This window comes from Apium graveolens, chromosome 8 (genome assembly GCF_009905375.1).
Source record: "Apium graveolens cultivar Ventura chromosome 8, ASM990537v1, whole genome shotgun sequence".
Classification (NCBI taxonomy): domain Eukaryota; kingdom Viridiplantae; phylum Streptophyta; class Magnoliopsida; order Apiales; family Apiaceae; genus Apium; species Apium graveolens.
In genome coordinates this window covers 252,427,766-252,454,557 of record NC_133654.1, presented here as the reverse complement: position 1 = coordinate 252,454,557, position 26,792 = coordinate 252,427,766, and the positions used below count along the sequence as shown (strand labels likewise).

The 26,792-nt window shown below is 36.7% G+C and overlaps 4 protein-coding genes across 8 annotated transcripts; 1 reads left to right on the top strand and 3 right to left on the bottom strand.

Annotated features, from left to right (window-relative positions):
• Positions 1–6,959: 6,959 nt before the first annotated feature.
• Positions 6,960–7,427, bottom strand: LOC141680653 (uncharacterized). The gene has a single exon (XM_074486823.1). The coding sequence runs from the start codon at positions 7,425–7,427 to the stop codon at positions 6,960–6,962; it is 468 nt and encodes a 155-aa protein (XP_074342924.1).
• Positions 7,428–8,814: 1,387 nt separating this feature from the next.
• On the bottom strand, positions 8,815–10,628 carry LOC141680652 (uncharacterized). Its single transcript, XM_074486822.1, has 3 exons — positions 10,238–10,628; positions 9,490–10,102; positions 8,815–9,406 (listed from the first exon to the last, which is right to left on the bottom strand). Exons 1-3 carry the CDS (start codon positions 10,626–10,628, stop codon positions 8,815–8,817), a joined length of 1,596 nt encoding a protein of 531 aa, XP_074342923.1.
• A 356-nt stretch (positions 10,629–10,984) lies between these two features.
• On the bottom strand, positions 10,985–19,113 carry LOC141679115 (putative pentatricopeptide repeat-containing protein At5g08310, mitochondrial). Of its 5 annotated transcripts, XR_012558033.1 has the most exons (5): positions 16,470–19,113; positions 16,267–16,353; positions 15,630–15,810; positions 14,691–14,835; positions 10,985–11,790 (listed from the first exon to the last, which is right to left on the bottom strand). XR_012558033.1 is itself a non-coding variant. In XM_074485607.1 (3 exons), the coding sequence occupies exons 1-2, from the start codon at positions 18,976–18,978 to the stop codon at positions 16,313–16,315; spliced, it is 2,550 nt and encodes an 849-aa protein (XP_074341708.1). In that variant the 5' UTR covers positions 18,979–19,113; the 3' UTR covers positions 14,842–15,810; positions 16,267–16,312. The 5 variants fall into 5 exon arrangements, 1 of the variants encoding a protein (XP_074341708.1); XR_012558034.1 differs by lacking the exon at positions 14,691–14,835; XR_012558036.1 differs by lacking the exons at positions 10,985–11,790; positions 14,691–14,835 and having other exon boundaries at positions 14,842–15,810; positions 16,454–19,113.
• Positions 19,114–20,372: 1,259 nt separating this feature from the next.
• Positions 20,373–22,905, top strand: LOC141678406 (sugar transport protein 10-like). Its single transcript, XM_074484716.1, has 4 exons — positions 20,373–20,606; positions 20,767–21,092; positions 21,185–21,811; positions 22,156–22,905. The coding sequence occupies exons 1-4, from the start codon at positions 20,474–20,476 to the stop codon at positions 22,675–22,677; spliced, it is 1,608 nt and encodes a 535-aa protein (XP_074340817.1). The 5' UTR covers positions 20,373–20,473; the 3' UTR covers positions 22,678–22,905.
• Positions 22,906–26,792: the final 3,887 nt, after the last annotated feature.

Genomic DNA, 26,792 nt, shown 5'->3' with positions numbered 1-26,792 from the left:
TAATGTTTCAAGTCCCGCTGTCGGGGGATAGCTTCCAAGGAGTGGCTGAAAGGAGTGAGCGTTTCTCCAATCTCTACTCCTGAGTCTCTGTCCATCTTCCTCTGTAATTCATAGATCATGTCTTTGAGGTCCTTCTGCTTCTCTTCTTCTTCATCATCAGAAATCAGCTCTGGAGTAGGGTCTCTCCGGGTTCTTTTGCTCCTAGACTTGGCCAACAGCTTCTCTTCTTCTAATTGCATTCTCTTTTGGATCTTCAGCTCAAGCTTTGCTTCTTCTTCTTTCCTGATTTGCTCCCGGACTTCTTCCAACTTCCTCTGTTTAGCAGCTTCTGCTTCTTTCTTGCCTTGATCTTTTTTGCTTTTCTTTCCTTTAGCTACAATGCGGTCGAACACAGACCTCTTTGATTGCTGGAAGTCCCCGGACTCCTCCGGCTCCTCCTCTAGTTCGGCTTCTTCTTGGAGCCGGGTCTGCTCCTTCCTATATAGTCTGATTGCTTCTGCTAGTTCATCGCTTGTAAGGTTGGCCATGTGCTCTTCGGCTACCGGGACATTGGTGTACTTGTACTGATTGAGCTCTATGAGGGTCCTGACATCCCTGGTGTTTACAATTCTCTCCACTACGGGAGTATGTAGTGGTTGCTCTTGGAATGTTTCTTTCTCGGCTTCTGGGTCGAGGGACTGGGAGTGGTCCGGCTCCTGGACCTGGGCACTAGCAGATGGTCTTCCAGAGGTATTCTTTTCCTGGTCTTGCCATTTCTCAACAATACCAACAACAAATAACAATAATATGCCAACGGGAATATCGGTCTATGGTTGCTTTATGAAATTTGCAAAAACTACCCAGAATAACAACAAAAACTAACAAATAGCTTCAAGTTTGAATAAATAGACTCTTTGAAGAGTTTGTTGATGAAGGTGAATCCAGGGGCACCGAGACCCAAGGATGGAGAGCCCCTCCTTCTAGCGCCAAATGATAACTCCTGGTGGCGGGGCTGCTCCTTCGTCGCCGTCCTGGATCCTCCTCCGCTGCGTAGGTGGTGTAGCTGTGGTTGTGTGCCTACAAAGCAACGCCGGAAGGGGGGTTGGAGTCCCGCGGCGCCTCCGGCGTGAGAGTAAGAACTAGCTTTGAGGAAGATGAAAATGAATATGAATGTAAGGTGGCTGTGTGTGTATGAGTGTGAAAGAATAATTAACCCCAAAACCTCACCTTCTTGGGCTATTTATAGGCCAAGGGTAGGGTTTTGGGCTTGGTACCTTTAGATCATAGCCATTGGTTCTGGGAGCGGAGGATACCTGACTGGAGTGGATGTTTTACACGTGTCAGTGCGGGATTGGCCGATGAATGTTCTGGGGATCCTCTGACACGTGCCCTGATTATTTCCATGATTGATGTGTGACAGTTGTCCCCATCACGTGCCTGGGCCAACGTCTCACGTGCTGGGATTTACCAAGGTTAGGCTTGCGGGACTGCGCCGGTTAGGAGCGGTAGTATGCGTGACTACTCCTTTTAGGAGCTGCGTGGAGTTAGGGGCTTAGGAGTAGCCCTCCCATGAGTCATATGGAGTTGGGAGCTTAGGAGTAGTCCCTCCAGGAGCTGTATGGAGTTGAAGGCCTAAGAGTAGTCCTCCCAGGAGCCATATGGAGTTAGGAGCTTAGGAGTAGTCCTCCCAGGAGATGTATGGGGTTGAAGGCCTAAGAGTAGTCCTCCCAGGAGCCATATGGAGTTAGGAGATTAGGAGTAGTCCTCCCAGGAGATGTATGGGGTTGAAGGCCTAGGAGTAGTCCTCCCAGGAGCTATACGGAGTTAGGAGCTTAGGAGTAGTCCTCCCAGGAGCTGTATGGAGTTGAAGGCCTAGGAGTAGTCCTCCCAGGAGCTATATGGAGTTAGGAGCTTAGGAGTAGTCCTCCCAGGAGCTGTATGGAGTTGAAGGCCTAGGAGTAGCCCTCCCAGGAGCTATATGTACTATCACACATATGCTTGCAATCTTGCCATTAGCTATTTGGAATCAATTTGTGATTTCCATGACATCTACTGTTCAAGAGACTTCCAAAAATATTTTAATTGTATAATGTTTAAAAGACGAGGCGTCGCAATAATATTAAAATACTTTTGAATAAAAAATTTCCTTTAGCGGAATAATGACTTTTGTTTTAATGCACTAATTTATATGTTTTGTATATGTATTCAGGTAAAACATTATGGTTTTCAATTCAACAGTTTTAAAATAACTTATATTAGTATTTATATCTTTTAATTTTCAAAATTTTAAACTGCGAGGTGTCGCCGTAAGGCGACGCCGAGTAATATTGCACTATTTTTTTATATTTAAGTTATATATATATAGTAATACAGTTAGAGAGTAATTGTCAAAAATTGATTTCAAATTCACATGTGTAAGCAATATATGTAGAAATGTAACATTGTAGTTTTCAATTCAACTGTTTTAAAATAACTTATATTGAGTACTTTCATTTTTTAATTTTCCAAATTTTAAACTACGAGGTGTCGTCGTAAGGCGATGCCGAGTAATATACAACTAATTTTTTTATATTTAAGTTATATATATATAGAAATACAGTTAGAGAGTAATTGACACAAATTAATTTCAAATTCATATATTTAAGAAATATATATAGAAATGTAACATTGCAGTTTTCAATTCAACGGTTTTAAAATAACTCATATTAAGTATTTACATTTTTTTAATTTTCCAAATTTTAAACTGCGAGGGGTCGCCGTAAGGCGACGCCGAGTGATATTGAACTAATTTTTTATATTTGAAATTTATATACAGAAATACAGTTAGAGGAGTAATTGACAAAAATTGATTTCGAGTTTACATGTTTAAGCAATATATGTAGAAAAACATATGTGTGAAAATTAACTTTAATAGATTTTTTTAATCTCAATATACAAATATAATCCACTGTCAACTTTCATTATTGAAGTAGATACCATTGTATAATGCTATACAAAATTGAAATATCTGATTAGTAATGTTTAGACAATAATAAAAATCAACCAAGTTTTTCTATATGTCAAATATATTCACATAATGTGTACCAATCTAATGCAAAGTTTAAGCATGAACAAGATTGATAAAAATATTCTCATACTTTAAAAATTCCTCATGGTGTACTATTTATGTTATATAATATTTACTGGATTTTTTTAAAAAGTATTTAATTAAAAAAAATATTTACTCAGTTTTGTTATACAAATTATTAAAATATTGACTACTAAAAACGTAAAAGAGAAATGTTAAAATATGAGTTAAAAGACTTTTAAGTGGTTAAAATGTGAGAGAAAGAAAACTAAATTAAAATACTGAGATTTAACGTTAAACTATAATATCAATTTTATATTTCAAAATAAACGGAACCTAAATAACTGTAATAAATAAAACTAGAAGATAACCGTTTATGTTATAAAAATTACAAACTTCGTGAAAAAAAATTCAAAATTGAAGAAATTTGGAGCGCGCGTAGCGCGGACATTAACTAAATATAAATAACCCAAGAACCGTGGCAATAGCTCAAAATAAATGTAAATAACCCACCAAATCCTCTTAGGACCGGCTGTAACATAGCCTCAGTCTTGGCTGGATTCGTAGGGGCGAGCAGGGAACACGTGCCCCACGAAACAAAAAACTAGCGATTTTTTATTAAAATTTTAAGATATAAATATGTATAATTTATAAAGTGCCTACATTATAAAGTTTACGTACCCCTATAATGTTAATAATTTTTTTATAATTTGATTGATATTTAATTCTATTTATAATTATATAGTTATAAATTGAAGATTATATGATTGAAATACTACTTTTCAATACGTAGTATCAAAATAATCGAAAATCCTATTGAAAATGATTAATACAAATTTAATTTGAACCATTAACGTGTAAAATACCCACTTAAGTATATGGTGCCCCCATAGAGATCGAAACCTAGATCCGCTGCCGGTCTCAACGCTAAGTGACCATAACATACAGAGCCCCACAATCAAAGCTATAATGCGTGAACATGAAATATTAGGCACTCCTTGGAGGTGCCAAACATTACCAATTCACCCAAAATATTACTCCCTCCGTCCCGGCCAGTTGTTTATATTTGGTTTGGGCACGAAGGTTAAGAAATATGTATAAAGTAGTGAAAAAGAGAAAGAAAAGTGAGTGAAGTAGTGGGAACCATTGATTTTTAATGTATAAAAAGGAGATAGTGGAGTAAAAGTAGCGTGAAAAGGAAAAAAAGTGGGAAAGTGTAGGGACCCGTTTACTATTTTTGGTAAGTTTTGAAATGTAAAGAATTGGATGGGACATCCCAAAAAGGAAAGTGTAAAGAAATGGTTGGGACAAAGGGAGTGATTTTTTAACTTATCTATCAGTCAAAGTTGACACCCTTTAACTCCAATCGCCAACGGGCCCTCAAGGTGTTTAACGATCCTCATACTAACTCAACTAAAATCAACACCAGGTAAATAAATAAATAAAATATAATTGAATAGGTAAGATTATATATACATTTCTTACCAGAATTGGATTTTAGATATATTGAGGGGTGCCAAAAGGGTGTCAAAAGTTGGCCATTTTTCTTGGCAGTCTTCAAGTGCCCTTGACACACCAATAGTACGACATTCAAGAGTGTCATACCACATATGACTTGGCACCCGCCCTGGCACCCATATTGAAGCTGCCCTTGCACCGCAATATTATAAGAGCTTTTGTAGCTTTTGTACTTATAAAACTCCACTAAAGGGGACACCACTATGAATTGTTGCCTCAAATGCCACATTCTAGAACAAACAGAATCTCAACACCACCACCGTTACCAGTTTTATTTTATATTCGACAGAAATGCAAAATGTGGAACAAAGACATTAAAAATTAGTGAAACCACTGATTCAACCAAATTATGTGTAACTATCACGATTTGTGTTTTTACTCAAATTTGTAGGTTAATAGCTAAATCTATCTTGGTGTGTAATTTGATTAAAACTATAACATAAATAAAATGAGATAAAGGATTGGTGACGCGGAAAATCCCCGTGAAAGGATAAAAACCGCGGGTGGGATTATTGCCTAGCCAAAATAATTATCACTATGAACTTGAGGATACAATGAATACAATTTGCTTGAGTGTGTTGTCTAGTAAGTGTAGGTTGTGTATTTTACAATGTGAATGCACTTATATTTATAACACATCTTCTATATTCAAATTGCCACTATCTCCTATTTTTCCTCCATCATCCAACTGTTGGTTGAGCTCGTTGCTTCTTATCCCATATTTCTAGCACACAGTTTTGAATCCTTCTTCCCGTCATTGGTTACGTCCCGTCCTCTCGTCCTTCTGTCATGTCGTGCTAGTCGTCTTGTCGTCCTAGTTCACGTCATGTCCAAGGCTTGTCAAACTTGACTCCTAACAATAGTCCCTGATTTTATCAATTTATTTGTTAATTGATAAAATCAAATCCTTTAATCTTCTTATCAGATAAACTATGATGCCACCAAGGAGTCTTTTCGATGTGTGTGCTGCGTTGTTCTATTTCCACACGCCAAATCTATCACTTCACCTCATTTGTCAGTTTTCATCTTTCTCAAAAACCCTCACCCGAAGTCTTCTACAGATGGCTAAAAAGAACCTAAAAACACCTATTCAGTTAACACAAATTTCGTCAAAACCTTGTCTTATGCAAACAAATGGGTGCCCACTAATCTTCTCAACTCTCGTGACAGCAATCCAAGCTCCATGAAGAAAGAAAAGCTTGAGAAAGCTAGGCTGTTATTCTATGGGACAATTGAAGCCATGATCCCTGATGCTGACGAAAGAGCTGATTGGTATCGGAAGGACTGGGTTTGCTTCTACTACTATCCGTTCGATGTCGGTATGGTCTTTTCTTTTACTAATCTTGTGAAGGATGTTTTAGATAGCATGCATATTGCTCCTGGCCAATTGATGCCTCTTGCTTGGCGAATTCTAGCCTGTCTTGACACCATAAAGGCGAAGCATGATTTAAAAATTGATGTTAATATTGTGAAATACTGTTACTCTTTTAAGAAATTTAGTGGATATCGTTTTGGCTTTGTGAACAAAAACAAGGATGATCCCCTCATCCTTAATTGTGATGTCGTGAATAATAGGAAGTGGAAACTTGATTACTTTTTTGTTAATAAAGCCTCTATGGGAGATGACGCCGCTTATCTTCTTGATCATTGGACCTCTGATTGTAAGTGTTTTAAAATCTCTTCAATCGTATTCAGTCTATCCTTCTTCCTTAATCTGCTGTTGCATTCTTTTCTTGCATGTGTCTTCATGATTTTATATTTATGTCATTTAGTCATGTAATTCTTTGTCTTTCAGAACCCCACTTTGAATTTGATGAAAGTAACAGCTCCACCAAGGCCATTGTTGAGAAAGTGATGGCACTTTCTGTTGAGGACAGGTTGTGGCCTAACTGCTTGAATCATCATATCAGAAATTATGGGATCGTAGATGTTGAGGATTTCATCAATAAGATGAAGAAGGCCAAAACTACTAGTATTGTTGAGAGACCAATAATCAAATCCGTGGCAAACAGGACTAGGAGTAAGGTCACCATCAACACTCCACGGCTTTCTAGTTGTATACCATACAGCAAATACTCCTTGTACGCGTGTGTCCAATTGGTTGAACTCTCATTGTTGTCCAAGAGCATCACATTTGGCTGTTCCGTCAATCTTTCACTAGCCGATTTCATTATGTGAACAATCGGTACATTGGCTAGGCTGACATCCTTCAAGACATCACCCAATCATGCCAAGGCGTCTGCTTGCACATTTTGTTCCCTTGGTACTTGTTGGATGTTGAACATGTCAAATGAATGTAACACAATTCTGACAATGTCCAAGTATGTAGCCATCTTCTGATCTTTTGCTTCATATGTCCCATTGGCATGGTTGACGATCAGAAGTGAATCACAAACTATGTTATATTCTTGATCTTCATATCCCTGGCTGTTGTAAGTTCAATAATTAACGCCTCATATTCAGCCTCGTTGTTCGTAGTTTTGAAGTCACAACATACTGAATACATTAACACATCCCCCTGTGGCGATTTTAGGACGAGTCCCATTCCTGTTCCATTCATATTGGATGCACCGTCAGTGTATAATATCCATGGGAGGACATTCGTGGTATAGAATATGTGTTGCAATTTCGTTTCTGCTTGCGTCATTTGGCTTGGACTAAAATCCGCCACAAAGTCTGCCAAAGCTTGTGACTTAATTGCCGTTCTAGGATTATAAACAATGTCGTAGGTACTCAACCTAATGGACCACTTTGCTAACCTTCCTGTCAGTTCTGGTTTGCTCAGGACCATTCGTAACGGGAAATTAGTCATGACATGTATTCGATGTGACTCGAAGTAATGTCTCAACTTTGTAGATGTCATTGCTAATGCTAGCACGAGTTTTTCAAGTGACGTGTATTTTGTCTCAGCTTTCCACCAAACTTTTACTCACATAATAGATTGGTGATTGAGTTGCGCTATTTTTTTTTCACCATAACTCAACTCACAGCATGTTCCGTGACTGATAGGTACACATTAAGGTCCTCATTTTGAATTGGCTTCGTTAGTAGAGGAGGATTTGACAAGTAATCCTTTAGTTCTGTCAGAGCAGATTCATGTTGTTCTGTCCACTCAAAGCCCTTATTTTTTCTTAAAACGTCATAGAACAACTTGCACCTGTCTGAGGATCAAGATATGAACCTGTTCAAGGCCGCTACTCATCCTGTCAGCTTCTGGATGTCTTTCAGGTTTGTTGGGCTCCTGATTTCAAATATTGCCTTGATTTGATCCGGGCTTGCTTTCATCCGTTTTCTTGTCACCATGTGGCCCATAAATTTTCCCGAAGAGACAGTCAAGTTGCATTTTGCTGGGTTGAGCTTCGTGTTAAATGCTTTTAATATGTCGAATGCTTCTCGGAGATCTCTGACATGATTCTCTGCTTTTTTCTGACTTCACGACCATATCGTCAATGTAAACCTCCATTGTCTTGCCAATTTGGTCCTTAAACATTTTGTTGATCAGACGTTGAAATGCTGCGCTTGCGTTCCTTAATCCAAAATACATAGCTATGTAGCAGTATATTCCTCTTTATGTAATTAAGGCGGTTTTTTCTGCATCCGAAGGTTCTATTTGGATTTGATTAAAGCCACTTGACGCGTCAAGAAAACTCAGCAATTCATGTCCTGCCGTCGCGTCCACCATCGTGTCAATGTGTGGTAGTGGGTAAGGATCTTTGGGGCAAGCCTTGTTTAAATCTATGTAATCCACACAAACTCTCCACTTACCATTCTTTTTTTGTACTATGACAACGTTAGCTAGCCATTTTGGATAATCCACCTCTCTTATCATTCCTGCTTTCAATAGCATGTTGATTTCTTCATTTATGATCTTGTTTCTTTCAACCACAAATTTTCGACGCTTCTGCTGAATAGGGGTGTACGTGGGATCCACATTTAACTTGTGTGTAATGATTTCAGGGTCAATTCATGTTATGTCTTCGTGTTCCCAAACAAATGCTTCTAATCGTGACGTTAGGAAATCCACAAGATTCGACTCAATGGTTGGAGCCAAATCTTCACCTATTAAGACCTTTTTATCTCCTCATTGGGTCCACTTCGGCCAGTTTCTCTGGTCCTGACACCGTGACTACATTCTTTCTTGAGTCTTCATGGATGACACTTGGCTTTAAACATGTCTTGTAGCATTCTCTAGCTGTTGCTTGATCTCCTAGAATTTGCTGGACTCCCCATGGTGTCGGGAATTTTACCACCTAGTGATATGATGTTGAAGGTATGGCTTTTAGGTCATGGATCCATGGTCTCCCCAGAATAATGTTGTATGTTGAGTCACAATCAAGTATAACAAACTTTTTCAAGAGATTCACCCTTTGTGCATAAGTTGGCAAAACGATTTTTCCCATAGTCCTATTTATTTCTCCACTAAAGCCGACCAACGTCGTCGTCTTTTTTAGCATGTCGCTTTCAGCCAGTCCCATTTTCTTTAATGTTGTGAGCATCATGATATTTGCCGCACTCCCGTTGTCAACCAATACACGTTTGATAAGACAATTTCCCACATGAATGGATATTACCAAGCTGTCATATTGTGGCTCTCTCTGCCCACTCCTGTCTTCTTCGTCAAAATATACTATAGGTATATTACTAACTTGCAAGTTAGTTCTTGCCACATGTACATTCGATTCTCTAGCAATCCTTTTTGCTTGAAAATATGTTGCTCCACATACATCTGATCCTCCAGCTATGAAGTTGATGACTTTGTGGTGAGGAGGAGGTGGGTTTGTCGTGGTGGTGTCTGTTCTCTTCTCACATGTGCTATTTGCTTCATGAATTCTGAGAGGTAGCCTTTTTTGACAAGTGCTTGTATCACCTTTCGTAGTGAAACACAGTCATAGGCTTTATAGCCATAATCTCCATGAAATTCACACCATAGCCTTGAATCTGGATTAGTCTTGGGCTTGCTGGACTTGATGGGCCACTTCACCACATTCCCCAGCTTGCTAAACTCTCTTATCATGACTGATGGTGTTATTTCAAATCCGTAACTATCATATGTTGGGGGCAAATTCGGATCCTTCCTCCAATCCACACGTTCGCTTATCGTGTAGATATATGGTTCATCTCGTTTGTTCCTCATGTAAGGTTTATACTCCCTTGGTATTGTTGTAGATATTTTACGGATAGGACGATAATACATGTCATCTTCTTCCCTCCTGTCTTCTTCCAATCGCACCTGAGCCATGGCTTTGGCTTGGACGTTGTCCATTATGCTGCATGGATATTTAGTGAGTTCATCATAAAGTGGAGAATCTCTTTTTAATCCTCTTCTGAACGCCTCAATTGCTGTTTGGACATCACAATTTGTGATGGTCACCTTTTCCCTGTTGAAATATGTCAAGTAATCTCGCAAGGGTTCTCTGCGTCGCTGAACTATCTTATAAAGATCACTCGTAGTTTTTTCGAATATCCAGTTGTTTGCAAATTGTGCGTTGAATGCGTCCACCAAATTTGCAAAAGTTCCTATGCTTCCATTTGGCAATCCTACAAACCATTATAAGGCTGGGCCCGTGAGAGTGGATCCAAAGCCCTTGCACATGCATGGTTCCTTCAAGTCCATCGTGATTGGCAGAGTAAACATTCGTTGCTTGTATTGAGCAATATGTTCTATAGGATCACTGGATCCGTCGTAGGGTTTCATGTAAGGAACTGTGAATCTCTTCAGGATCTCCACCCTTGCTATCTCATCCGTGAATGGTGAATCCGCGTAACTTGTTGCTGTCGCTTTTTCCAAAGGCTTTGGTACCCCTGGGATACGTTGGATCATTTCTCTCACTTCCTGTAATTCTTTCTTGACAGATTCGGGAATGTGATTCTTTGCTTTTGATCTATGCCTAGATCTCCTCCTTTCATGATTTGTACTCCTTTTGTCATATTCTTCATCGTAGAGTGTTTCTCGTGCACCTTCATCTGCATCCTTGTCTTGCATCGAACCCTCGTTGTCCTCTTCAATTATAACCATATCGTCAGCTTCCTTCTCTATGTTTCCCCATCCAATGTCTTCATCCATATCCAGGCGTCGTATTATGCTTGGTACTTGTTTCTTGCTTGTAATCTTCGTCTTGGATTTTGACGTAGTAATCTCCTTTTTCAAGCTCGCATTCTCTGACTTCAATGCTTCCAGTTCAGCTTGTAGTTTCTTTAATGTCGTTGTCGTCTCTGAGCTTGCATCTGGGTCTTCTTAATTGGGGGTGAGAGTCTCATTCGTCATTACGTAGCACCGATCTGATTATTAGCTAATTTCCCACAGACGCCGCCAATTATTTTTGCTCAAATTTGTGGGTTAACAACTAAATCTATCTTGGTGTGTAATTTGATTAAAACTATAACATAAATAAAATGAGACAAAAGATTGGTGACGCGGAAAATCCTCGTGAAAGGATAAAAACCGCGGGTGGGATTGTTGCCCAGCCAAAATAATTATCACTATGAACTTGAGGATACAATGAATAGAATTTGCTTGAGTGTGTTGTCTTGTAAGTGTAGGTTGTGTGTTTTACAATGTGAATGCACTTATATTTATAACACATCTTCTATATTCAAATTGCCACTATCTCCTATTTTTCCTCCATTATCCAACTGTTGGATGAGCTCGTTGCTTCTTATCCCATGTTTCTAGCTTGCAATTTTGACTCCTTCCCGTCTTGGTTACGTCTCGTCCTCTCGTCCTTCTGTCATGTCGAGCTAGTCGTCTTGTCGTCCTAGTTCACGTCATGTCCAAGCCTTGTCAAACTTGACTCCTAACAATTTGATACCTTGAAGACCTACGAACAACACCAGACTTGGAGGTCCAGTGGTAGGTGCATAAGAAGTAAAGCTCGGTAGCAACACTGTGCAAGGTCTAATTTGGAAACAAAATATATAGGTGCGTACATACATACATACATATATATATATATATATCCTTTTGGAGCTCATCAAAATCTTCCTCTAAAATGAAATTCTTCCGCAAATTTCTTTCGACAAGTTCAATGTAAAAACAACCTCCATTAGAACTTGTATGATCTTCGAAATGCAGTCATCCATAAGAAGAAAGCTGGTTCAGACTAGAGTAGTTTCTTTCCTCATGTGAATAAAAGCATTCATGATCGAACTCTCTGAGCAAACATAGTAAGCATGGTCAAGTGATTCCATAGTTTGATGTGTGATATCACTGAGGTCCTCCAATGGATCTAAATATATAACAAAGTCAAGTAAGTAGCAACACACAAAGTCACAAACAATGGATTCAAGTAAAAATTAAAAGATATATCTCAAACTCAATTAAATCACCTAACATATATATAATTACTATCATCCAAAAATACGGTTAAATAACAGTCAAAAATTCAAAACTCATATGGTGATCAAAACATATAAAACAGAACCAAGCTACGAAGAGTATCTAAACGAATATGCAAACAAAACAAAACAAAAATCAAGGGAATATGCTAACAAATAAAAGTAAAAAGTGAGAGAAAAATGCAAATGAAAAAAATAACTGAAACACTAAAAAAGTTTGAGAAATAACATTTAGTTAGCAGTAGCAGAAGAAAAATGTCGAGACGGGGGATATGATGAGGATGAGTGTGTGTTAGTGTGTGTATTTGTGTATGAAAAGTGAGGGATGATGTAATGCATTTCGAAAATCATAAAAGTTCTAATAGAGGTTGATGTTCACATTGAATTTGTCCTATCGAAAGAAATTTGCGGAAGCATTTCATTTTAGAGGAAGATTTTGATGAGCTCCAAAAGGATACTATCATCGATGAGCTTTTACCGTATGATTATTAATTTAATACTTTCACGCGTATATATATTTATAGATATTTTGGGGACATCAAATGTACTCATCAATGTATTTTGTTTCCAAATTAGACCTTGCTCAGTGTTGCTACTTATAATCTTAAATCATATGTCTACTAGTTTGTGTGCTATCTCAAGACTCTGGACTGGAGAGTAGAGTACTAGACTGCAGCAAGCCAACCACTTCACTTTTCTGTTGGATTTTTGTATCCTAAATCTGAACTACTGAAGTCTGAAGACATGAACTACATGTTTTAGTTTATAAACTAAAACTTAATGTATGTTAATCAAATTAATATGACGGTCTTTAATTTATCTTGCTTTTTTTTAAAAAAAATAAATTAATTTCAAAGTGGCTGTAACTTGTAAGAAATAAGAATCAAAGATGGGACTTCATTTGTGTTTGCAGAAAGCCATAAACAGATTGTTTTTGAATATTTCGGTTTTTATAAACCGAACCGAATAAACCGAAATATTTCGATCCGGTTTCTGGTTCGGTTTATAGATAAGTTCGGTTCGGTTCAATCAGTAAAAATTTAGCAATTCGATTTTTGGTTAATTCGGTTCGGTTCGGTCTACCGAACCGACCGAATGCTCAGCCCTACTCAAAAATGACAAACCGAACCGACCGAATGCTCAACCCTACTCAAGAATGACGGGTTGTTCATGGTCAGACTTAGACAACGTACGTATATGAAGATTCATGGTATTCTCTATTCTCAATGCGTAATTAATAGGTATCCTGACTTAGCTGTCCAGTTCATATACAATAACCAGGTTGTGGCGAGTGTGTTCTTTAACTTGGTCCCTTCTTGGTTCCTAACAAACATCATGGTTAATTGTAAACATCAAGTTTAACAAACATCATAAACGTATGCCAGGGACCGGTCCCTGTCAATCGTATGCTAGGGACCTATTTTGCAACATACAGTTTTCCCAGTTTTCCCACTGTCAGATTAAAAAAATTCAGACCTACCGCAGAAATATTCCGTAGCATGGGCTATTTACCATTTTGCCTCAGCTTCATACAGCAGAATAATTCTGTGTGTCCCTGGCATAAACTAGTTACCATGGACTCCACTTCATTACCAGCATTTTTTTTCTTGCATATACTAGTTCCATGGACTCCACTTCATTACCGTGTTTTTTCTTGTTCGTTTACCTCATCTAATAATATCAAGGAATACCAATCAAACATATGCCCCTTTCTCTCTCAACATACCACCAACAAAAACAACAAAATAATTTCTTGAGAGAGAAACTTTACTAAAATTCACATAAACCCTAGACCAAGTATGATGAAACTACCATAAACACACACACATATATAAGCCTTTACTCCATGGAAAACCAACCATTTTATATTTGAAAACCGTGGAGAACCCTTGATTCTAATATAGAATCTCATCACAAATTGTAAAATTTTATTTCAAAAAATATGAAATTCGATGCTAATCTAGAATAATCATTATATTTGAATATAATAAAAAATTTAACAATTAAAATTTGAAAAAAATAATAATTTTAAATTTGATTCTACAGTGGAATAATTTTGAATAAGTATGATTCTACCATGATTCTACTATAAAACCACTTTAAACGTTTTCATCAAATTTCAATGATTTTTTAAATAAATAAATTGTGTAACTTCGCTTTTTAACTTGGTAATTAAAATTGTTAACTATATATGAATTATGATGAAAAATGAAATAAATTATATATTTTATATTTTTTAATAATGGTTAAAGTGGTTTAACCATATATATATATATGCATCAGACACCTCGATTATTTAAGCGCAAATCAATGGAGTCAAAGCACTAGTTTTCGAATTGATGGAGGGCTTGATGTGATTTGTGAGAGTTTAGGACTTTCTGAACCCAATGATTTTGCGATTTCGGCTGCTGATTGGGAGTCTAGGAAGCTACAATTATCTTCGGATATTTTATCCTGGTCGGGGTTGAATTAGTTGGATAATAGTTTTAGAATTAGTGAAATGAGTCACAAGTTTAGCGAGAATGTTAATGTTAGTGAAAGGGGGTCTAGGTTGAAAGGGACATATGGCACAATAATTCTGCGGTACGGAGGGGAGAGCAAAATGGTAGATAGCCCGCACTGCAGAATATTTCTGCGGTACGGATGAAATTTTTTAAATCAGGACCGTCGGTTGGACGATCTGATGGTGGGGAAACCGTATGTTGTAAAACAGGTCCCTGGCATACCATTGCCAGGTATCGGGGGCCTTAGGCAAGATTGTAGCACATGTAACAGAAGACAATTTCTTGACCTGATGTCCCTGCTTCAGGCTTTCAGAAAGATTGTAATGAACAGTTAACATTTCATCCCTGGCACTTAAATTCTCACTTTTGCTGTGGCATATCTTGAACAAATAAGCTCCATTTCCCCGAATGAATTTGAATCTTCAAGCGCTTCTGTGAATAAGGATCAGCTTTGTGGACCAAATCCAATATGTACTACATTGCTAGACTAAAAATAATGTTTTTTATCCCATATCTTAAGGTTACAAGTTTTTGACATGCTAAAAGGAAGCATTTTCTAAGTCGCTACTACTTAGGTTAAATATCAAACCGGTCACTGAAGTGAAAGCAATATAACGGGATATCATTTTGATCACTTAAGTCACATAAATATCAAATAGATACCTCCATAAATGCGACGAGAAAGTAAATATTATATTTTGTTAAGTTATACACATTTTTCTTCAATGCTACTATATCAAATGAAAAGGTATGAACTCTAGTATTTTAGATAAAATATCTACATTTTAAAACTTTATTTACTATTTAGTTTTAATTAAGTAAGATAAAATAACTGTAAAATTTAAAATAAATAGTAAATAATTTTTTTAAACTCTAGATATATTATCTAAAATAGTAGAATTTACAATAATTCATTTGGTTGTAGTTGCGTTGAAGGCAAATGTATGTAACTCAACAAAAGAATATATTTATTTTTTCATCACATATTTTGAATTATCTATTTGATATTTATATGACTTTAATGATCAAAATGATACCCCGTTAAGATCAAGATCAGTGAAGGAAGTGATATACGGCCTTCACTTCAGTGACTACTTTGATATTTAACCCATTTTATTACAAACTATCATAATAGACAGAAAACAATATAAAGTAACAAACGAGCCGTGGATAAATCTAGAAATCGTAAATATGTACACAACGGGACAGTTCGAGATTGAAGTCACCTGTAAATTTCATTAGGCGAGGCACATCATTGCTTCTACATAGTACCATCAGCCCGAGGATTCGTTTGCTCGTGCAATTTGTCTTAATTGTTCACGACATTCTTTGTGATGATTTGCTGCCTGTGGAACTTTCAAGGTTGTTGACAACTATTTATCTTAAGTTGACAAATCCACGGGCATCCTGCATCAAAAACTTGATTATTTATTGAAAAAAATATTGTTCTCTGGAATGAAAAAAATAAAAGAATGTCTTCCTAAAGGGAACTGTGAAAGATCTTCATCCTGTACTATGGAATCCACCTAGAAAGCATGAAAGATTAGCCAATGATCCATTGAATGCATTTAATGGACAGACCTATATTCAGGTTTATGTTTCTACATGATAGTTTGAGTTCATTGAGCAAGTATTAGAGCCCTTGCATCGTTTTCCTTCTTCTTTCTTCTCTATTTGTAGTTGATTTTAATCAAAGAAAAATACAGAACTACTTGATGTGATTGCACACCAGCATGGGTCAAAATTGGATGAGATAATTTAACAAACAATGAATTACTTCTACAACCTAATGGACTGAAACACACACACACACAAATAGATTTTCTGTTTCAAATTTAACAAAACTTAAAATAACAAATGTACCTCATCTAAGGGTTCCATATCCACGATGAATGAAAGAATATTACAGCTAATCAAATAGATGTGCTTCATTAATTAAGCAACCCCAACCTGCTCGAAAAACGTTGAGGAAAGCCGTTCAGTGAAAACTTATGCCTGATAATCACGAAACAACTTTTTTGAATTGGGAAGTAGACTTTCAGCCTTGTACCTCTAGTTCCCATTACCAGTATTATTCAGAAATGTAGGAATAGTGCCTTCTTTAAGAAGATTATTGATAGTAGAAGAAGTTCTTGCATCTTTAGACAACTTAAAAACTGCATCTCGTAATCTAACACAGTTCCTATCAAATGGTTCTGGAAACTTATTGTCCTGAGCCATCTTTACTAGGATCCCGATAGCTGATGGTGCATCTGAGTTGGAAAGGAAAGCTTCTAACAACGCAACATAAATAAAGGGATCAGGTGTCATCTGCTTATCTAGCATCTCTTGAAAAAATATAAAAGCTTCATCTGGCCTACCGCACTTGCAAATTCCATTAATGAAAGCCATGTAAGCAATGTTGTTTGGGAGGCAGCCTTTTCCTACCATTTCATTCCATAGCAATATAGCATCTTCTGACCTTCCGGCATTACATAATCCATCTATTAAAGTTGTGTAAGTAATGATATTAGGTTCCCTTCTTTTCCCGTCCATTTTTGAATGACATTCCATGGCTCGATCAATTTCACCACTTTTGCACCAAGAATCTATTAGCAAGTTGTAGGTGACAACTGACGGAATAAGATCCTTCTTTAGCATCTCCCTGAGAAGATCTTCAGCTTCAAACACCCTTTCGGCCTTTAATAAGCCTTTCAGAACAATGTTATAGGCAATCACATCAGGACAAAATCCACGAGCACAAATGCCCTTGAATAGCTCCAAAGCTCTGTCAACTTCTTTGATCTTGAAAAGGCCATCTATAGCTGCAGAATAGGCTATCATATTAGGGAAAAAACCTTCTAGAACCATCTTATCAAGAAAATCGCATGCTTCTATTGCCTTTCCATTACTGCATAACTTTTTCACTAGCAAAGTTGAATGCTTAATCCAGGGTTCGTGCCCACTAACACGCATCTCTCGCAGCAATGTAAGGGCTTTCCCCACTTCCTCTCTTCTACATAAGCACCCAAAAATAGAGTTGTGAGTAAAATGTGTTGGTTTAAGTCCCGACTCCTTCATATCTTTCAAAAGCCTATAGCAATCCTCTAATCTATCAGACTTGCTAAAACTGTCAATCAGATTATTGTAGAGAAGTTGATCACTTCTACACCCAGCTAGCTCCATATCATGGAAAAGCTTGAGAGCCATATCTAAATTAGCAGTCTGGCACAGACCATTGATAACTATACTATAAGAATTTGAGTCTGGATGAACCTGATTCATATCCAGGACAAATTTTTCCACCTCAGGGTGCGCACTAGTATTGTCCCCTATCATTGTCCTCAACAAATGATACGCTTTTTCAACTGATCTATTATCAACTAGGCCCTTCAATAGAGAATTGTATAGCAAAATTATTGATTTTTCATCTAAAGATTTCATTGTTTGCTCAATTAATTTGATAACATCCTTTTCGTGGGGCAAAGAAGATAGAAGTTTTGTGAGTAACTGAACATCAGGACTAATACCTAATTCATTCATCTGTCTGCACAGATGCAACACTTTCTCAAACTCTTTATTCTTACAAAGCCCTCCAACTAGAACATCATACAATGAAAACTCCGGCAAAATTCCTAAATTCAACATTTTATCAAACAGCTGAAGAGCTTTATCTGTTTTACCCTCCTTTACAAACCCATGTATTAAAACATAAAATGTCTTCTCATTAAGTCTTACATCGACCTGTTCCATCTTTTCAATTGTCTCAACCGCCTCATCAATTTTCCCCCATTTACTAAACGAGACCACTAAAATCGAAAGCACACGCGAATCAAGCCAACCCGATTTACTAATCACATTATAAACTTCCAAAGCTTTATCAAACTTCTTGGCATTACAATAACACTGCAAAACCGCAGTCAAAGTAAACTTGTCCGGCTGCCATCCCCTATCATTCATCTCCTTCAACCTCATTTCCATTAACTCATCCTCACACGACTTCGCCATAACTTCTAACAAACAATTATAACTATAACTATTTGCAACACAAAGACCCGACACCTTAAACTTATCAAACACCAAAACTGCTTCTTCAACCAACCCCACCTTCCCTAAACACCTAATAAAAAACCCCATTGCCCCAGAACTCATATAACAACCCGAATTCACCAACTCAGACGCAAGAACTTTCAGCTGGGCATTTTGTCGAACACCTGATAGAATAGAAGCCATGGAATTAAAAGTATAAGCATTGTGCTTATACCCACTTAAATTAGAAGCCCATTTGAAAAATTCAAGAGCTATTTTCCAGTTCTTGAAGCTTTGAAGTACAGATTCAACAATCTTGGGAGTGAGAAAAGGACCCAAATGAGCCAATTCTTGATTTTCAGTATGATGGAGTTGCTTTGTAAATGCATAAATGAGTTTATGTGTAATGTCATTGTTATTTGTATATATAGAATCAGAAGAAGAGGAGGAGGAGAAAAGGGTATGTGAAATCTTGAAGTTTTGATTAGATTGAAGTAATAAAGATTGGATTTTTAGGTTGAAATGTTTGAAAAAGATGAGATTTTTAGATGATCTGAAGATTGACATTTTACATATGATGTGTGTGTGTGTGTTTTTGTGTGAGAGAGAGAGTGAGAGAGAGAGAGAGAGAGATTGTTGTTTTATAGCCTTATAGAGAGCAAGATTGAGCTACTCTGTAAGCTTTCAAGCTCAAACTAAATTGCCGCGAGAATCTTTGTCCCAGCAAACAGTTTTAAATTTATTATTTTTCCACATTATATTATTTTTGTTCAGCCAGAAATGAATTGTAAATTTTATTTTATATAATCTGTCCATGAATTTTATTATTGTTTTATTTAATCATACTGCAGGAATTTTAACTGTAATTGCCAAAGAATGTGCATTGATTCAAAATCAAATAGAAAATATGCTTAATGTACCATGTTTAATCAACCTGAACAATTTTTTTTGAGACAAACAGAGAAGGGAAGGGAAGAGGGAATGTGAGGCAGAAGGAATTTACCATTAGCTCATGATAATTGGGAGATCTTACTGAAGTTGTTTACGCTGCCTGTGGATCGTCGTAAACTGTTTACAACTCTCTGTATCGGAAAATTACATTAAGATTTGTCTGTTTTTTAATCAAAAACTATGATTTGTCTCGGATAAAAAATTTGAGAGATTTATTTCTCTTGAATGAATATGAAAAAGGGGAGGTAGATCAAAGAATATAATGTGCATGGCTTTGCAGTCTGCAGACAGTGCTCTTTTACAAGAGACTGCATGGATCTGCAGAAATTTTGTTGAGCTAAAGGAGTAAATACATAAGAAACCAAAAAGAGAATAAGTCAGGTTGTGTGCAACACACTTTGCAATCAAGATTACAAGTTACAGACAAAATAAAATGGGCTGAAACATGATGAGAACTCAGAAGAACTAAAACCAAGTCCAGCTGAGTCATACTATCTATCTCCTAATTGGAGATCCATTTAGAAAACATGCAAGATTATACCGGCAATGATCTTACAGACATTTGGTTTACAGCCCTACAGATGATGTTCTACTATTCCCCTGTAAATAATCTTTTTTCAAATTCTAATTATCCGAAAATAGGCTCACTGTTCAGTTCACCTTACTTTATATCTATATTTTTTCCGAAAATAAGTTCACCTTATCTTGTATCTGTATTACAAACTATCAAGAATAAATTTATCCAAAACTCAGATTGTATACCAATATATAGTAAGTTGAAGTGTGTGACTTGTTTGGTTATCCCAAAAAGTTAAGTGTTCCTTTTTTCAAGCAAAAGTGAAGAAGACTTGTTCAGAAATTTTTACTGGATGGCAATTGTTGGTAGTATGTAAAAGCGGGTCCAACGCTTGTCCTTTGTTTTCAAAACAAAACACACACACACAACATTTATAAAACCAACATTTGTCACTTGCTTTACAACATTACATCCCTCTTTAGAAAAATGCATGAGTATGGAAGTGTGAGATTACACATAGTTTATATAAATAAGTGACAATTTCTTATTGATTAATCAACTCATATATACACACCAGGTTACACAGTAAGGAAAATGGCAGGTGGAGGATTCGTAGTCGAATCCACTGTTAAACGATATGAAGGCCATCTCACGGCCTACGTTGTTATTAGTTGTATTGTTGCTGCCACCGGAGGCCTCATGTTTGGTTATGATATTGGTATTTCAGGTAAGCAAAACAAAAATTGAACACTGAAAAAGGTATAATGTCGTGCCAGGACGTAGGTTAGGGGAGGGTGAGACGTACGCAGATGTTATGACATTGTTTGTTTTTGAGGTTTTTTAATGAGATGATTAAAAGATGTTTGTTTGTGTTTATTAACATGCAGGGGGAGTGACATCTATGGAAGAATTTTTAAAGAAGTTTTTTCCATCTGTGTACAGAAAATCTGAAGCTTCGTCAACAGATACTAATCAGTACTGCAAATTTGATAGCCAATTGTTGACGTTGTTCACGTCTTCGTTATACCTAGCAGCACTTGTAGCTTCTTTTGCAGCATCTGCAAGTAACAAGCTTTTTGGGCGAAAAATAACTATGCTTGTTGGTGGGATCATCTTCCTTGTTGGTGCTTTCATTAATGGATTCGCTCAGGATGTTGCCATGCTCATTATTGGCCGCATTTTGCTTGGCATTGGCGTTGGATTTGCTAACACGGTTTGTATCATATTATGTATTAATGTTACATAAGGTAAACAAGTTCTGTAATGAATGGACAATTTATAAGCTTTTTTTCACATAATATGCAGACAGTTCCTGTATATTTATCCGAAATGGCTCCACCAAATATAAGAGGAGCACTGAATATTTGTTTCCAAGTGGCCATTACCTCTGGAATTTTGATTGCAAACCTTGTGAACTATGGAGTTTCAAAAATGAAGCACAATGGATGGAGATGGTCCTTGGGATTAGCAGCTGTACCAGCACTTATTATGACTTTTGGAGCCATTTTCCTCCCTGACACCCCCAATTCATTTATACAGAGAGGGAAGCATGATAAGGCAAAGAGTATATTACAGAGCATCCGGGGTACTCAGAACGTTGATGAGGAGTTTCAAGATCTTTTAGAAGCAAGTGAAGTGGCGAGACAAGTGAAGCATCCATGGACAAACATCCGTAAACGGCAATACAGGCCTCAACTAATTATTACTCTATTGATTCCATTTTTCCAGCAGTTAACTGGCATTAATGTGATCATGTTTTATGCCCCAGTTCTGTTCAAGACAATAGGTATGGGTGATAATTCCTCCCTTATGGCTGCTGTAATCACTGGCCTTGTTAACGTCATTAGCACAATCGTGTCACTCCTCACCGTTGATAAATTTGGAAGAAGATTTTTGTTTCTTGAAGGTGGAGGGCAGATGTTAATTTGCCAAGTAAGTGAACAATAGCTGTTTACTTCTCTATCCAGTGTTGTCTTTCTTATCTTTCCAGTTGACTGAGATGTTCAGAAATAGGGCTTACCTCACTTGCCATATAGTCATTCTATTTTTCGTCTAAAACTCGACTATAAGCAGTGGCTGAACCAAGAGACACACGCTGCATTCTGTAGTTAGTACTCAGTAATCAGTATTGTAAATTTCAACAAGAATTTGAGTGGTTTAGATGATTGCTGGAGGATTTTTAAGCAGAATGTCATGCATTGTGGTTTATAACTAATAAAGCTTCATTAATAAGTGTTCTTACATGATTTGTGACATCCAATCTTGATTAACTGCAGATAGTTGTCGCTCTCCTGATTGCATCCCAGTTTGGAACATCTGGTCATGGAGAGTTCAGCAAACCTGTAGGGAATGCAGCCATAGCATTTATCTGCTTATACGTTGCCGGATTTGCTTGGTCCTGGGGTCCGCTGGGATGGCTTGTACCAAGTGAAATCTTCCCTATGGAAATCCGATCAGCTGGACAATCCATCAATGTATCAGTGAACATGCTTTTCACATTCGTCATTGGTCAAGTCTTCCTCACTTTGCTGTGCGCCTTCAAGTATGGACTATTCTTTTTCTTCGCTGGATTCGTGATAATAATGACTGTTTTTATCTTCTTCTTTGTCCCCGAAACCAAGAACGTTCCAATTGAGGAGATGAATAGAGTGTGGAAGGCACATTGGTTTTGGAAACGGTATATTCCTGATGATGCTGTAGGCCTCGCCCACGACACTGATAATAACGTCCAGAGCAATAACAACAGCAATGAAAAAGATAAAGGCAAGAACGTTGAGCTTGGTTCAACTTCAGTTTAAGATAAAAGGATACATTTAAAAAATAGGTGGGTAGATTTTAGTGAATTAAGTTTCAAGAAGAGAGTACATACAGTTTTAGTTTGTGCAAGATACACAAAACAAAGAAAGAGCTTATGCCATTTTACCTTAATACTTCTGCATTCACTAGCCATGTACATTTATAAGTTTTGATGGATAATAATGTAGAATGGATTGATCTCTCTTCGTTAATCAAATGTAGTGCAACTAGTTTTCGATGTTAGTCCTTGCTCCCGAGTAAAAAGGAATGAAAACAAGTGGAAGGTAAGCAAAGTACTTTCACTTCCCCTCATAATTTTGCTCCCGAATTTTAGAAAGGAATGAAAACAAGGGGTAATCAATGCAAATTAGACATACTTTCACTCCAATAATGGGATGAAAGTATTTACCTCCAAATCATTTAGCTCCTTTCCTCTTAAAAACTCAGGAGCAACGTCTTAATCTCGTGATGATTGAAGAAGATCGCGATGAACACAATCTTACCCGTCCTGAACAAAGCAAGAGGATATAATACTTTCAGTAAATATGCTCGATTAAGTTTGAAATTGAGTTTTTATAAGCTTGTTTTAGTTTAGGATAGGAAATACACATTTGCAAGTTAATCCTGAGATAATCGCGATAAAATCAGATAACTGGCAGCTTAAATCTGAGCACCATCTACTAAAACAGAGGTGGTAACTTTCAGTCTGTCGATCGCCAGCTTCTTTTAGTGAGAAAGTTAAACCACTTATCTGTCTAGGACTAGGAGTGTGATAGCGCAATTTCAACAAAATCTACATGCGTGATGAATGATGATTGTGACTGCAGATTCAAGCAATCGAGTGTTGACGGCAATGCAGGCCTCGACTAGTTATTACACCTCTTAATTTCGTTTGTCCAGTAATTAACTGGCATCAATATGATCATGTTTTAAACCCAGGTTTTGTTCAAGACAATAGGTTTTGATAATAATCCCTTCATTTTGGCTACTATATTAATATATCTTAAGCACATGGGTTTCAATCTTCACCATTCATATGTATTGCACAAGAATTTTGTTTCTTGAAGTTAGAGGCTATGGCTACAAACAAAATAAGTTGTTCGCAACAAAACTCAGGTGCCATACTTTTAGACATGTTCAGCTTGAACTCGCTAGTTTAGCTCGTGATTGACTCAAACACGTCGAATTCAGCTTAACTCGATTAAAAATTTTATCTTCTTTAAATATCATTATTCTAAAATCCCAATATTCGATACTGAATAAAGTACCATAGTAATAGTGCCATGATTCTATTAGTCTGTTTTTTAGGCAACACTAGAAACTTGGACTCTTTTATTATATTATCATTTTAGCATTTATCAATAATCAGTCATGTGCTCATCTACCTTCTTCATCTATCATTCACCTCCACTCATCAAAGTTGAAAATAAACATAAATTGGTAAAGAATAAATGTAACAAACAGTAGTAGAAGTAACAAACATCGCCATCTGAATTTTCATGCAACCTATGATTTTTGGGAAAGTGCTCATACACTTTTTAAGAATTAAAGAAACAAGGGGGTTACTTTTAGAACTTAACATGAAATTGTACAAAAAAAAAGAACAAATTGCATGTGATTTGGCCGGTAGCCGAGTGATATGAGGATGTGATTTTGGTGCGAGTTGTGTGACCAAGATTAATCTTATAACTCAACTGGATTTTTACTCACTACTAGAAAAATGTCCTTAGACATCGGTTATAAATCGATATCTTTTTTTTTAAAACCGATATCTTCGCATGTGTAGAGAAAGGTCGGGGTCTTTAACATCGGTTTTTAGCCGATGTTAAAGATGTACACAGACATCGGTTTTTTAGCAAACTGATTTTTAATTAGCGCTTTTTTTGAATAAAATGTTAAAACTAGATTGTCAAACATGGTATTTAGGAGGTTAAATAGCACTTTAAACATATAACAGGAAAGCACTTTTAATTGATAGACATCAGATTCTTAAACAAATTGATGTCTTAGTCCGTATTTTACATCGGTTCATTTGCTAAACCGATGTTAGACATGTATTATAACATCAGTTTTGTTTGAGGAAGCGATGTGAAACTTTTACTTTAACATCGGTTTTCTTTCGTTTTACTTTTATATACTTGCACAAACCGATGTGTTTTAACATTGTAGACATCGTTTTCTTTCCAATAATTCGATTTGTTTTGTTGGTTTAGACATCGTTTTTTAGTTTGAGTAGGTGATGTCTTTTTAGTTGATTCACATCAGTTTTATAACAAGAACCGATATTTGAGTTCTTATTTTTTTTAAAATAAGCATGTGTATTTGTGCATAAACCCAGAAAAAGCAAAAAAAAATACCAAATGAACATCCAACAAACAACCAAATTATATACTAAATCAACTTGCATGTCTACAACCAAAATCCAACAGCATTCTCTGATAACCAACATCTAACCATTCTGACGTCCAACAAACAACCAACATCCATATCTACAACAAAAACCAATCCACCCATCCATATTGATCTCCATATTCCAACTAAAATTTATACAACTTAATATACGTCTAAAATTTACCAATATAAGAGACCACTAAAGTTTGCAAAAGCATATGGTTCCCTTACTAGTTTGCAAAAATCAAGTCATTAAAAAGTTCATATCAACTCCTGGATATATTCTGCAGCCTCCATTCGCACCTTGTCAAGCTCGTCTATCGTATAAAACAAACGGGTCTTGGGCGCCCACTAATTTTTAATAAACGTGACAAGAAATTAGCACATGAATTATGTAGAAATGTTTATTTTAATAGTTAACACGTGAATTAGATATACCTTGGTTCTAAATGTCATTTCTCTGTCTGAAATGATTTATTTCATATAGCGCAGGACAACGTAGTCGCATTCATGACCACCAGGCTGTTTGGGCGATCCCTTTACAAAATAACAAAATCAAAGTCAGAAGCAAAGAAAGGGAGACTTCGCCAATCTGGAGAAACAGACTAAATGTAAAACTTATAATAAGATTCTTTATTTTTGCAGGCTTATTTCCCCTTCCAGTTTCGGCATTAAAAGTTTTTATTGCGCTACGTGATATAGAATGACACAATTTCAAAAAAATACCTAAAAATAATCTAGAAGCATATATATCAAAACTGAAACATATTCACGTAGAGATTACCTTCACAGTGCTTTTTCCAACTTAGGAAAATGATGCGACTGAGACAAAGGATTGCAGATATAGATGTCACCCTCCCATATTATGACTAAAATTCAATGTTGACTATTTTTTAAAAAAATATAATAAAGTTAGAATGTGTGGAAAAAAATTACCTAAAAATTAATTGTAATTAACAAAGTAAAAATTTACTTCTCGTTATGTGGCAGGAAGAATACACGATCAACATTACCCTCTTTCAACTGATTAACAATGTAAGATTCAAAACCTTTGTTGAGGGAAAATGTAACACCAGGATCGCAGAAGGCAAACAGATCTAAATCATCATTCTCAGTGACCACAGTATGCAAGTAGCTAAAAAAAATGGGTTCATCAGTGTATGCATTTGTGCAGAATAAAAAGAATCAAAATAAAACTATGTTTACGTCATGTATGCCGCTATTATAGATTATCCGATCATGTCATACTCTAACAAGGCAATTATATTTTCATGTAAAACAAATATTGTTTTCTCTACTCCAAAGGCCTCTGCATTGCACGGAATCGGCAAAGAGGCCCCAGTAGCTTTCATGAAAGTTTTCGCATGTTTGTATAATAAACTGAAGCAACTCGACACGTTCTTATGTGTCTTTGCCCTGTCAAATTCTTCTTGCAGGCATCGCAACTCACTTTTTGCTTTTGACAAAGGTATTTCCTTAACCTTTTTCTGAAATTAATTAATCAATCATTTATTAAATATAGAAACCCCTTTTCTGAACATAATGTGAGAAATTATTGGTGTCAACATACCTTTTTAATTACAGTCGGGAAGATTACTATGTCCCGAGACCATGCTAAATGTGAGCCAACAGCTTTGCGGACCGTCTCTATTTTACCATGTACGGGTACGAGAACCAAGGCTTCTTCTTGGATGCTGTCGTCCACCAAAACACGAACACATCCAGC

Excerpts from the sequence above, each read along its gene's own strand:
- LOC141680653 (XM_074486823.1), bottom strand. The coding sequence starts at position 7,427 with ATGACATCTACAAAGTTGAGACATTACTTCGAGTCACATCGAATACAT.
- LOC141680652 (XM_074486822.1), bottom strand. The coding sequence starts at position 10,628 with ATGGATGAAGACATTGGATGGGGAAACATAGAGAAGGAAGCTGACGAT. Across the intron at positions 10,103-10,237 it reads GAAACCCTACGACGGATCCA|GATTGCCAAATGGAAGCATA; the intron begins GTGATCCTATAG and ends AATGGTTTGTAG. Across the intron at positions 9,407-9,489 it reads AATCCAGATTCAAGGCTATG|GCTACCTCTCAGAATTCATG; the intron begins GTGTGAATTTCA and ends TTGTCAAAAAAG.
- LOC141679115 (XM_074485607.1), bottom strand. The coding sequence starts at position 18,978 with ATGTCAATCTTCAGATCATCTAAAAATCTCATCTTTTTCAAACATTTC. Across the intron at positions 16,354-16,469 it reads TACATTTCTGAATAATACTG|GTTGGGGTTGCTTAATTAAT; the intron begins GTAATGGGAACT and ends TTTTTCGAGCAG.
- LOC141678406 (XM_074484716.1), top strand. The coding sequence starts at position 20,474 with ATGGCAGGTGGAGGATTCGTAGTCGAATCCACTGTTAAACGATATGAA. Across the intron at positions 20,607-20,766 it reads TTATGATATTGGTATTTCAG|GGGGAGTGACATCTATGGAA; the intron begins GTAAGCAAAACA and ends ATTAACATGCAG. Across the intron at positions 21,093-21,184 it reads GCGTTGGATTTGCTAACACG|ACAGTTCCTGTATATTTATC; the intron begins GTTTGTATCATA and ends CATAATATGCAG.